This window comes from Symphodus melops, assembly GCF_947650265.1.
Source record: "Symphodus melops genome assembly, chromosome: 4".
NCBI classification, from domain to species: domain Eukaryota; kingdom Metazoa; phylum Chordata; class Actinopteri; order Labriformes; family Labridae; genus Symphodus; species Symphodus melops.
In genome coordinates this window covers 14,569,469-14,583,000 of record NC_136694.1, presented here as the reverse complement: position 1 = coordinate 14,583,000, position 13,532 = coordinate 14,569,469, and the positions used below count along the sequence as shown (strand labels likewise).

Below are 13,532 nucleotides of genomic sequence, written 5' to 3'. Positions count from 1 at the left end.
ATGATAAATGCATTGTCGACTTTACTTAAGCTTTGTGTAGCCTTACACGTAATACTAAAAATAATGCCACTAAGTTTCGATTTAAATAAATATCTGCATCTGTATCAATACATATGTTTCCGACTGTATTGGATCAGAACTGAACAAAAAAACACTTTTTATTCAGTTCTGATCCACATCAGTGCATTTCTAAGAGCAAACCCATATAGAGGCCTGATACATTACCCCTCACATCTTTATGCTGAAAAGAGACAAATAAGTATTTTTTTTCTTTATTGATATTGAAATCATCACTTTTGTCTTTAGTAAAAAAAACGTATGGTAAAACAAATACATTAGCTTACAATCTGACATGTTTTAAAATATGAATACTTACACATGTCTTTAATATTATATATAAATACGGCATCAAATAACAGTCCACATGTGACATACATTAAGTTAATTTAAGTAGAAAAATAGAGAAATGCATGATAAAACAGAGGTTACAACATTAAGTTTGGTGCAGACTCTTCGGAGACTGCTGTGGTTCTTCTTCCTCCTGATCATGAGTGTGTTTTCTGGGCCTCCAGCCACTCCAGCACAGTGTTTAGTTCTCCCATAGCCTTCTGGGCTGCTGAGGCTATCACCAGCTGCTCCAAGAAAGGAAGAAAACACAGTTGATTAAGTACCCTGAAGTGGTCAATTCAAGTTACATTTGAATTGAGATTGTTAATTCTATTTACATAACCACACACCTCAGATTACTCTAAACATGTCATTTGATTTATCAATCGCCTCTGAAGAACCGCTTTCTTACAGATGATGTTATAGTACAAAGACTTGTAGTTTTAGAAAATAGGGAGTGAAGCCTGATTATATTTGCTATAATGCAATCTCCGAATAGAATTTATTGAATTGTAAATCAAATGTAGAGGTAACTGAACACAATGTAGTGATATTAATGCCTATAAGAAGTTGTTTGAATAATGCATACCTTATCAAACTCAACAAGCAGGGAGTCGATTGTTTTCTGTGTCTCTTCTTTACATTGGCAGTGCTGAATGAATGAGAGAAAATAAACATTATATAGTTTTTTCATTTCCTGTTTTAGATTGAAGCACAAGCAATTCTAAAATGTTTGGAAAAACTAACTTACACATTTATGTATGTCTCTTCTGATGCTGACAAAAGCATTGGCCAAAGCGCTGGTGCAGCGTTGCTGTGTTGGCTGAGAAGAGGCATAGTTGCTGAACACTCGCTCAACGTAGAAACGCAGCACGAGACGTAGAAAACAACATGTCTGTCCCTCCTGAAAGAACGACAAATAGAGGTCACTCACACATACAATGAGCTGGGAAAAGAAAAAATGAACAACCAACACTACATGGTGAAAAACAAACATTATCAACTCACCTGAACTTCTTTTATTAAATTTGTATCCAGAAGTTTCACTCCAATGTCCCTGTCTCCTTCTATCTGAAAGGCAAAGTCCAAAAGAGAAAAAGTCAATCCCAAATTTTGGCAAATTCATTCCACCTAAAACTTTCCTAAACAATGTGCGCTGTTTTCCAGTTGCTGTGTTAATCTGTGCCTGCATGCAAAATGTGACCGCTACATTTGTTGATTTCTACGATTAAATGCAGATTGTGACTGAGTTCAACTTACTGTATTTGTTCGTATTGCAGAGTAATATTGGCGTAGTTCATGTGTGTGAACGCTGACAGAGCAGCTGTCCAGATGCAGAGTCCCACTCTCCACACATCCACTCATACAGCTGAGGAGGACGAGCAGGCAGAGAGAGCAGCTGAGGAGCATCTTCATCACTCTGGTTGTCTGATGAAAAAGATAACGGACACAAAGTTCAAAGTTAAGAATCAATGTTCACCTATTAGGATAATTCTACTAATAAATGCTAGTATATTTTTAAACATTATGAAGTCTAAGATCAGAGGAGCAGGAGTGTGTACACTCACCTGTGTGTGTGTAAATCTGCGGAAGAGTCCTTGGAAAGATGTGCTTCTGTGTCTCCATGATCTGTCCTCTTATAGTGGACTGAAGGGGATTTTAGGCATGCACACAAAAACACACACGTATTCATGCAAACAAATTAGTTTACAGAAGGAGGAAGTGTTTGAAAATAAAGGAAATTCTGGCAGATGTTCTAACACCTGATTGGAAGAAAAGGAAAAGGAATAATGAAAGACTTCCTTTTCTGTGATGAGTGATGTAGTCGCTGGAGAGAAACACCTTCGCTGTCAGTGATGCAAGGGATAATTCATAAATGACTCACTCATATGAGTAGTGTGTCGTCATATCCCTGCAGTGTTTAAAAATTCTTCCTTGTTAGGCAGATGTAATTGCATCATTGACTAATGATGGTAAAATGTGTTGGTCATTACTTTTAAAGTCATCTACAGTATAGTTAAGCTTTACGCAAAAACCGTAACGCAAAGTTTTTCCGTTCTCTTGGAACTCTGACGCCAACCTTTGTCTGCTACAGCAGGTTGATCACATTTTCATTGACAATATATGCTCCAATTAAATCATATTCATATTCATTTTGCTGAAGAAAGTCTCTCTTGCCTGGAGATATTCCTTAGCTGTCAGTCAAGTCCTGATTGAAACACCTACCAGACCTGTTCGGCTGCTTGTCTGGTGGAGCTTAACTACTAATGACTGCTGAAAATGTTCTTACAGTAGAAAGAATACTCAGGGAAGTCCAACGAAAACTGGTATGACCTGTGTTCGTGGAAAAATATAAAGCCATTTAGAAGTTCCAACAGCATTTATACAAGTGTGAACAGGGAAGTGCATCATTTCCAACTGTTGCTTGATAAAAATAGCTGTTGGCAGAATAGAGCTCAGGTGTTTAATGCTATAGGTCGTTATAAAACTTTGTAAGCGAGTCTTTGTGTTGCAGCCTCAACAGATAAAATAATACATGTTTGTCAAAAGCATTTATCTTTACATTTATTCTACTTTACTTTGATAGAAAAAAATAGCCTTCATTTTTTCTGAAATGGAATGGAGTACCATTGGCTTTTACATTGGCTAGGTCATTATAATATGTGGAACTGAGAGCCGAACACACTGCAGTGTAAAAAAACCTCTACTAATAAACAAAACACAAGCAAATAAGTAAAACTGTTTGATAACACGTAAATAACATTTATTGTGCTGACAATTCAGCTAAAAAGAAATTCCACCAAACTATGAAATTCCACTATTACTATGCCCAGTAATATTCAAAGGCCTTTTAATACATTTGACAAACGTGGCTCAAATGATACAGGTAGTGCCTGTTGCAGGTCAAATTGTTGCCATAGTTTCAGACTTGTTGGAGTCTGATATCCCTCAGCTTTGTTGGACACTGAGCTACAATGTAAGTTTACTTAACTTACTTTAACATTCTAATCCCATGATTTGGATAGTTCTGTAAATTGCTGTTGGCTTTAGCTATTTGCTCTTAGCCTATCATTGAAAATGGTGTAGATGATAAAAATCACACAGTTGGACTGACAGACATTTTATTTAAGCAAATAGCCTCCTTATGCTATCTTAAGCTGGTTTCAAATAAGCCTAATTGTGTTTATTTGACACATTTACTGTCACTGGAGAGAATCTGTTACCCTTGATATTTTGTAAGCTGTTTTAAAGCAGTTCAATTAACTGCCACAAAACAAAGAACATTAGTTTAATTTTTTACATAAATAAATACTTTCAATAATTCAAAGTGTGTTTCTTTATGCAGTTGCATGATACAAATGAAAGAAAAAGAACCTTGAAAACTTTGCTTATAAGCATTGATTATTGATGGACACAAACTGTACAGGATACCTTTACGAATAATCCCACTCTAAAAAAAAAAAAAAAAGACTTCATTTTGATAATAGTTGGAGGTTTAAGTAGAATCAAACATCAAACACGATACAATGATGGAAGAAAAAGTTTTATTTTTCTGTTATTTGTACAAAGCTTATTTATACAGAAGAATAATATACATGAGAGTAGGAGTCAAAAGATAGTAATAACATTTTTACATGGAGTACCTTGAAATATCAGGCACATCTGGGGTTAATCGGTTCTTTTGACATTCCCTGCAACTTTACTCCGAGAATATCTGCTAGTTAACATAACTACCCTCATATCTGTAGCATGTCTGTCAATGTACCTTTATTTAGAAAACAACGACAACAACAAAGAAAAAAAAACGTCTTTTAAAAAAACAACTAAATGCAGATATATCCACTCTTTCAAAATTGAAAGTTCAGTCTAATGACACCTATCTTTTTTCATCCATGAAACTAAGAAAAGCTTAAACAACTTTACAGCTATTTAATTTACATAGCTCACCCTCTTTCAGTATTGCATCGTAGTTTGTATGTACTGGATGTGTGTTTAGGGTTAGAGTTAATGTTTGGTTTTCTCTGTATGTGCATGCCCTCAGGCTTCTAGCCCACAGTTCTTCTCCTAAATGACAATAGAGTGGAGCTGTCTGAAGCACATGATGACATCTACAGGGATGGGGGGGCTCAGATGATTCCCGTCCAAACGGAGGTACCTGAGGCATCAGAACAGGTTCTTTAATAACACTGCAATTACTGTTATTAATAGTTTGTTCCTGTTTACTTCTTGTTAAAGTGTGCGTCTGTGGCCGTTTGTATTATTGAGAGCCAAGATCTGACAGTGTATGACGTACCTTAGACTGGGCACTAGATTGTGATCATTCATGACGGCGTCAATGCTGTATGGGCAAATCAGGGTGCCATTTATGCCTGTCAGGGAAACACACAGTCATCATCAATGTTAAGTACCAAATAAGAACGTACCAAATTAATTAAAGACAGCTGCCTTAACTTTAATGCTAAAATAATCTTGATTTAATTAGTTTCCTTTTAAAACAGCTTTAAAACTAGAGATTAAGAAAAACTGTAAAGACAATAAATGAGGTCACACAGTTGAGCAAATCAACTGTGTGACAACAACAATGGCAATAATAATAAGATGCAATTATTTTGCTCATGTCAAACTGTAGGAATTACTACCGAAGGGTGATTTATTGCCTGCTAGCTTTAAGCTAAGCTCAGTCTGGAAAAACTAGTCCATCTCTGGTCTTGAATCAGAATAACACTTCCCATTACTGGATTAAAAAGCAGTTTCTTGGATCAGCAAAATTGATAAAATAGAATTAAAATGAAATCTAACATTAAACCATTCTATGCAGGTCTTAAAGAAAGACAATCACTTACATTCTTCTTAGGTTGTCTTGGGTCATACTAAAATCTATTGAAAGGAATTAACTTTTTTTTTGCACAGTTAAAACAGAATTTAGAAATAATTAAAACTGCCACACTTTTGAAATAATTAGTTATCAGGCAGGGAGCGCTATTAGCATACATTTGGAGTCATGTAATGGACTACTGAATACATGAAAGTGTACAGTATTAACTAGTCGCTACTTAAATTTAAACAAAATCCTGAGAAAATGGTGCTGCTACGCAAGTGGCTATCAGCTGGTATTAGGTTGGTTAATGCAGTGAGGATTTTATAGCTTTAAAAACATGTGAAAGCAGAAGAATGGATGATATCTATATCTGGGTCTCATTGTATTGAGCGACTACTCTAACATTAAAGACATTTTTAATGTAAGTGATTATAAGGTAAAAATAGATGTAAACTGAATGTTAGTTCATCTCTTTTATCTGAAAACAACTACCTGTTTGTGGTTGTCTGACTTTAAGAACAAGGGTGTGATTTGAAAAATCCAATATGATGTAAAATCCACATAAATGTTCAGGAACTGCAGATGGATAACTCTCTTAGGCTTTTTGTGTTTGTGTTTGATCTATAGTTCTTTTATAATAATAGAGCATTTTTATGATCACCAATTGATGATGTTCCATCGATTTTCTAATTGCTGGAAATATATGCTTCCTCTCTTAAATCCTGCTGATTGCTTACTCTCAATGCTGTTGTGGTCAAGGTGCAGGTGCTCCAGGTGGCTATTGAAGTGGGGAACAGAAGCGAGCTGGTTGTGGGATAGCTGCAGGTCCAGCAGGGTGGATATGTTAAACACAAACTTAGGAAGACCTTTATCACTCAGCTGGTTGCGATTCAGCCTTACGAACGCCAGATGATTGAAGTCTTTGAAGTAATCTCTAACAAGAAGACAATGGATGACAGGAACAACAGTGACATTTTAGATCCCACCAGTGTTTAGTGATGTAAACACAATTTTATGCATGTGTAACCGTCAGCTCTGTGCTCTGTATACTTGCTTTGGGATGTCATCTATGCTGTTCTTGTCGAGGAAAAGCTGAATGAGGCCATTAGGTACACCAGCAGGCATCTTTTTCAGGGCGTTGTGAGCCAGATTAAGCTGCATGAGACTCTTCAGGTCCTTAAAAGAGTTTTGTCCAATGCCGTTGTCACTCAGCTGGAAGACAGATCATAAGACTCTTATGGTTACTCCATAAAATACTCACAGGACGTTATTTCTGTTAATACTGTAACAGTGCAACGTAGCAATATAGAAATAATGGTACTCTAAAACAGAGGTTTACCTGGTTGTGGTACAGATCAAGCAGAGTCAGGTTACCCATCTTGTTGAAAACACCGGAGGGGATCTTAGAAATTCGGTTCCTGCCGAGGCGGAGCTGTTCGAGGCTGGCAGGGAGACCTGAAGGCACCTCTTTCAGGTGGTTACGCTGTGCATAGAGGTAAAGCAATGCTGGGATCTTCTCAAACACCTGCACGAGAATTGAATACAGAAACCCTTTTTTGAGTCGAGTTGTCAATACTGGACTCTGATGCATCAAAACTGGAACAAGATCAATGAGATCACCAGCCAATGCATTAATCCAATTCCTGAATTGATTAATTGATTGATTTAAAAGCGGATTACAGAATTAATTATCATGTGACTATGACAATAGCAAATTGCATCTCGAGCAACAATTTAATTTTACTGTTGTTTATCAGTGTTTCCGTAATTATTTAAATATATTTTTTTAATTATACTGATTTCATAGTGTTACGCCATAAGACTAATTTTAATTTCTATGTATGACAACAAGTGCATCTGGTGGTCTCTAATTTTAAAAAGTTATAGGGGATTTCCAAATCATAAATATAAATCACAGAAGCTCTCTGACCTGTTTGTTTATTTGATGAATGCGGTTATTTGCTAAGTTGATCCAGCGCACATCAGTGGCGTTCAGGAATGACTCTGGTGTCACCTCAGAGATGTAGTTATTTTGCAGGTACAGGTAGTGGGTTCTAGATGGGATGACAGGGATCACACGGATGTTCCGGTTCTCACAATTGAGAGAATTTGGATAACTTGGGGTACATAAACACTCTCTGGGGCAGTCAGGATATATGGAGGGGGGGCCCAGGATGGGTGGTGGGAAATCTGTCGGCTCCTGGGGCTCTGGCTGTGCAGGTCCAGGTGGCTGGGGGGCAAAAGGCTTCCTGGTGGTGGCTGGGCGCCTTGTGGGCTTCTTTGGGCGAAGTCTCTGGGTGAACACTGCCCCCATGAGGAGGAACAGCGCCAATGCAGAGAGTAGTCCCACGCCAGCCTTCATGGTCCTATAACAGAGTCAAACAGAATTGATAAACTCTACTGATGTATGGTTACATAATGTTGGTTCATGGAGAGAACATTTCTCCTCACAACAGATTAACAGCCAAGTGTCTGCCTGTCCTACCCACACAGTGTATTGCTTCTTCATGTGTTTATGGCTCTGTTTGAAAGGTCTTTGGAGAGAAGCAACCTTAGTCACACATAAAACTCAAGAAAACTGCTGATTGTATTTACCTTGTTATTGTTCTTATTTTGAAACAGGGCTTGAGAGAATTGTTTTAACCAGACAAAAATATTTCCAAAACTGTTGTTTGTGTTATAGAGCACGTACATTAAAATGTCAAGGAAGGTAGAATCTCAAAACAACATGAGTCATTTAAAAATCTGATTCATGAATATGCTGAGACTGTGAAACTGTTTACAAATTCAGTAAGCATGCAACTTTATCTGCGCTTGTATTTAATGTTACATCATCAAATTTTACAGCTTCGAGCTGAAAATGATAAACAGATGACACCAAGAGAGATCAGTTTAAGTCACAAAGTCGTCTTATAACTGTTTCTGTTTTTTTCATCTTACGCTGTGATCAGTCAAATAAAAAGAAATGTTTTAAGTGGACTCTTTACTTGTTGTACTGTCAGATGCATTGCTATGTCACTGGTGTTTAGACAAACAGAAGATCAGTGCTTGTGGTTAGGTTATGTAAGTAAAATAAAGTGAGCAAGAGCGCAGGCAGTAGAGGAGGGGTAGATACTGATACAGGAAATTACTACTTAAGAGGGAGCAAGTTTTGGGATAAAGGCTCTATTGTTACACTAGCTCAGAGGGAGATTTGTGAAGGAAAAAACTGCAGGTCTGGAAGGCTAAAGCTCCTTGACCCACGAGGGAGCTCAAAGGAAACCAAGCTAAATCCCACTGAGACTTTGATGGAGGCAACATGTGTCCTTAAACCATCATAAACACAGAACTGTTGCTAGGAGAGGCAAATTCATGAGTAGAGAGCTGACATTTATTATAACAGTCTGTCATTTTTTTGGAAAATTAAATATTTTTGGTAGAAGCTATGTGATGCTTTTTGTGCTTTTTGTGCTTTTTGTTAAATTCTATTTCTATCAAGAGCTGTTTTGAGTAATAAGTCTGTATTATAAAAAAAACATCAAATGTGCTAAAATAAGAAAATATTTTAACATATTTGTGTTTAAAATTCATTCGATAGTCTGAACCTCAATCAGACAAGCAGAAGCGATTTCATCAAGGTGTTTTTAATTATACATGTTCACATATCGTGTCTTTAGCCGAAAGTTTTGAATTTCTGCATGCATTTATGTCTGTACACTTTCCATTGTTATCACAAGCTTGATGTTAGTAATCACCAAACAGCTGTAAAAACATTTGACATTATTCTTCAACACAGATTCATCATTTGTTTCTAATCACTCTGTTTGAGTGAGGCACGCCTGTGGCCAAGTGATAAACATCACATAAGGATCGCGAGGCAGGAATCTGGATCAGTGCCAGTATTGGTCCTGGATGGAAAAACAAATCGGAATATTTGTTTGACGGTGTTCCCTGGCACTACCCTTCCTTTTCCTCTCAGCCCTCCAAGAACTTTTGAAACCCTTCAAAACCAGCTCTCCTTCCTATTGTGGTGCTGTTGTGTAAAATAGCAGCCTGACAAACAAGTGGATGCCCGAAGTCAAAGCTGGCTGACTGATCGGTTTGTTGTTTGTAACCTCAATAACTAATAATATCAGTTTGAAAACATAACTTATTGCCATTTCAACACTACGGCAGTCTTCATTTATTAGAAAGACATTTTTTGATTAAGATTGTGAACATAATTTAAAGGACACAGCACCCTATGGCCCACCTATGGTCCACAGGTTGACCAATGATTAAACTACATCCTCTGATGAAGCTTAAATAATGTGATCCAAAGCTCCAGAACAACATGGTTCAGAATCCCTGAGAAGCACGTGATTGTTATTCCACCGTTGCTTTTGTCAAAAGAATTGATGAATAACATATTTGGTGAGCGAGTTTCATCAAGATATTTTGCTTCTTCCAGATCTTTTGACTACCCCTGTGGCCTACTGTACAAGTAGGTCACACTCAACCATTGTCCTTTTGGCAAGGGTTTCAAGTCCAATCTGTGGCTCCCTTTCAGCATATCATCTGTCCACTCTCTCTCCCAGTTTACTATAACCTTGTCCACTGTCCTATCAGATAAAGTCATAATAAGCTGGAAAAAAAGAGCTTTTACCCATGTCCTCCCCACAAAAACATAACTAAAAGAAATGTTCCCTGAAAAGCTTGTTGCCCCTGTTTAGTGGAACTATTGCTGGTAATGTTTTCTCTCATGCTGTTATCAAGGTTAACCACGCCTCTTGAACCTCTTCCTGAATGAGTTTTCACTTATTAAATCGGAAATGTGCTCTTACATTAACCATACCTCAAAATAAACACATCAGAAATAAGATAAAATATTGACTTTTCCCCAGTTGAAGTTGTATAAAAACTGTGAAAATGGGGAACTATTGACTATTGAGTTATTTTAAGAGAAGTAATAAAACAATCTTAAGTACGTTTTTATTGGAATTGTAGAATTGTCTGAAAAAATTAATCAAGTCTTTTAATCAATGTATGGAATTGAAAATGTTTGCCATGCTGCACTAACATTTTCTGATAGTATCACTGTACTAGGAAACCAAATTTTTCTCTGGAGGGACATTAGCTTTTTCGTGAGCTTTGTAGCCATCATACTTTGTCCATAATGGTTGGTTGAGGACAGTGAGTGCACTAGTTATAAGTGTGGTTGCAATTCTACATTTTGAAAACGAAAATGGTTCTGATATGGGGACATTTTGTTAAACAAGTACAGGCGATGGGTTAAAGCAGTCAGAGCTGTTTTTCAAACTGTTGTTTACACCTATGAAGTCGATCAAGTTTATAGAAAACATAATTTCACAGTGACTCGTCAACACGAAGTCTTTGATGATCAGTTCTTTCCAATTCCCCTTTCTTGTTTTGGCATGCATTATCATTCCTTTTACTGAAAATGATGAAGACCTCAGTTAAAGCTTTGAATAAGAGCCACGTCATGCACAGCACAATTCAGGAATCTGACTCAGATCAATCTCGAAATATCTGTTACTAATCCGAACAGTTTAAAACTCTCATAATAACTGAATTTATAGAATAAGTGATGTCATCGATTTTGCATTTTCCAACTTTGAAAATTATTATCTCTATACTGTACATAATTAAAATAGTTAAGACCCGCCCCCCACGACCAAAAAAAGGGAAAAACGCTAACATGATAGAATTACTGGGCATACATACACTGGAGATTTTTTAGAAGCATCTGCCCTCCTTGTGAAACATTCATCATAAACAGATACTCTGTATTAGACGGCCAAAATATTTCCTCATACGGGTGTGGCAGCCTCTGCAGCCCCTGTGCAAGACTAGATGTATGAAGAGCAATAAGGATGTTAGGAGCTGGAGGGGTTAGATGATTTACTGTTGAAATCAAATGATGACTTTTTCAATTAAATAAAATAAAATATAGTATTTTCGTGTTAATTGAGCGTGAAGTGTCAATCCTGACTTTAAGAGGTCTGAAAATGCATAAAAAAACAATATTCCTTTTCAGGTAAACTCTGGTCTTCGGTTAAAAGTAGTTCACGTCTATGTTCATCAGAATGTACTGTGAGAAAATACTGAAGACTACTGAATAGTAAGGTATATGAAATCAAGCACTGCCTTGTAATTGCTTGATGATCTGAAGAGCTGGGAACATGAAGATTCTTTCTCACCAGCCAAAGTCAGCAAAAGGGAATCATCAATGTGTTATGACTCTCTTCATAACATGTTGGTGAAAATATGAAGATGATTAAAGGATTAACCCTAAACCTATTTGAATTAAATGTGTATGTGTTTACAGGTATAGAGGAAATCCAAGTGTGCAGCAGCACCCTGCAGTACACAGTACCACTCTGTGTGTCATTGCATTTGAACAGAAACACACCAGCATGGCTCAGGGGTGCCAGTGCCAGGATTTTCCTTCTGTCCAGAAACCCAAACACATGTGTTGCTCTTTCTGCCTCTTTTTTTCTCACAACAACTCACACTCTCGCTAAATTTCTTTTGTTATCATTAAAAACCTCACCTACACGAGCCCCCCCACCCGCTGGAAACAACACAGAAAGTGTCTTACCTGCCTCTGGTACCTGCCCTCTTTTGTCAAGTCACAAGTTTTCTGCCTTTACTTCTCTGTACCTCTCTAATTCTTTTCCTTCCCCTCCCTTTCCCTCCCCTTCTTCCTCAGTTTCTCTGAGTCCCTTACCCTCCCCTCACTCTCTCCTCCTCTCCCTCCCCTGTCGGACAAGTCTGCTTGTTGGGTTTGTTCCCTGGCTCTTTTCCATCTGAAGGTCACAGTGGTTCTTTTCTCCCCCTCTGCTTGCTTGCTTGCTAAGGCCCACAGAGGTTTAATCTTAATTCCCTTTGGAAAGACCGCGGGCTCTTTCATGTGTCTGAAATGTCACAATTTGTTTTTATTTTCTCCTGGGCCAGCATTGCATGAGAAGGGTTCTATCAAATACACAATGGAAGAATGCATGGGTATGTTAACATATTTGTGTGAGAGAAAAGCATTGTTTCATTATGACATGTCTGAGAAATGCTGTGGATACTGGTCCTGTCTGTAAGGGAAAGCCCGGCCGAAACTGCATCTTTCGATTCCCACCCACTCAACTATTGTTTAGGTGACTGAACTCCTCCTTCACTCATGTGCTTTTCATTAGTAGCACATCTCCATCTTTTCTTAGTCACTAACATGTCCCGCAGGATATTTTACTGCCCTCCAGCATCGGTTAAATCGGTCTGATGACTGAGGTCCAGCTGGAGCCTGCAGGGGGTTCTGATGAGTGTTTCTGTCTTTTTTGCAGTTGTTGTGTGGTACTGTGATTATCAGAGAAAGAGAGAGAGAGAGAGAGAGAGAGAGAGTGTGTGTGTGTGTGTGTGTGTGTGTGTGTGTGTTTATGTGTCACTAAGGGTTAGTGAGACATGTGTTTGCTTCCCTGCATTCCAGTAGAGTGAGCTGCAGCAGGAGGATAATGAGGTGAACATATGTGAGAACCCTTTTTTTTTTTTAACATGGATGTACATACATGTGCCTCCTTCCCCCACTTTCTTTTTCTTTTCATAAATTCTCTTCACTGCTCTGCTGTCTACACATCCTGGATACTGAGCTCAGCTGGGCCAAACATCTGGTCCCGACTGCTCTCTTCAACTAATAGGATACAGGGAGAGAAAAGGAGGTATATAACAGATAGGTCAATTTTTGGGTGGCAGCTTATTCTCTCTCATCTTTTCTGCTACCATAGAGGGAGAGGCCGAGAATAATATTTGGCGACTTTACCGATCAACCATAGTGATCTCATTTCCTCTAAAAGTTGTTATTTTGTTCTGCCTGTAGGGATGACATCATTGGAAATAGCTGCTCATTAGTTAGCTGAATGTTTTGTGTATCATGTCCTTATAATACTGTGGAAATGGTAATTCCACATCTTACAATTGTATATTTAATATATTATTTACAGAAAGGTCATTGTGAAGATGACGTGTGCAACATATTGTTGGTATAAAAAAAAACAAGGCAGGCCTGACGCAGCCAGTCATGTTCCAATATAGTAAGAGACAGAGAAACACCGGGGATAACCATTCCCAATTTTGATAATAAATGTATAGAATTATCATTATATAAAAGCGGCATTTAAGTTCTTCAATCAGTCCATGATAGTGTAGGCAATATTAGGAAAAAATGACAGGTTATGCTTAAAAAAACTACAGGTTTATTTTGGAGTCTTAGCTGATAAACACTATAGGTCATCCATGTAAGTTTATTCTAAGATCAGGCCTCACTCCTTCAACTTCTAACTAGATGCCTGGAGAAATAGCAATA

The 13,532-nt window shown here is 37.8% G+C and overlaps 2 protein-coding genes across 2 annotated transcripts; both read right to left on the bottom strand.

The window, feature by feature from the left end:
- Window positions 1-372: 372 nt before the first annotated feature.
- Window positions 373-1,968, bottom strand: il19l (interleukin 19 like). Its single transcript, XM_079341241.1, has 6 exons — window positions 1,956-1,968; window positions 1,648-1,815; window positions 1,396-1,458; window positions 1,139-1,291; window positions 977-1,039; window positions 373-632 (listed from the first exon to the last, which is right to left on the bottom strand). The coding sequence occupies exons 2-6, from the start codon at window positions 1,801-1,803 to the stop codon at window positions 546-548; spliced, it is 522 nt and encodes a 173-aa protein (XP_079197367.1). The 5' UTR covers window positions 1,804-1,815; window positions 1,956-1,968; the 3' UTR covers window positions 373-545.
- A 1,944-nt stretch (window positions 1,969-3,912) lies between these two features.
- Window positions 3,913-11,849, bottom strand: prelp (proline/arginine-rich end leucine-rich repeat protein). Its single transcript, XM_079341859.1, has 7 exons — window positions 11,787-11,849; window positions 7,137-7,572; window positions 6,546-6,731; window positions 6,261-6,418; window positions 5,944-6,140; window positions 4,682-4,757; window positions 3,913-4,543 (listed from the first exon to the last, which is right to left on the bottom strand). Exons 2-7 carry the CDS (start codon window positions 7,566-7,568, stop codon window positions 4,453-4,455), a joined length of 1,140 nt encoding a protein of 379 aa, XP_079197985.1. The 5' UTR covers window positions 7,569-7,572; window positions 11,787-11,849; the 3' UTR covers window positions 3,913-4,452.
- Window positions 11,850-13,532: the final 1,683 nt, after the last annotated feature.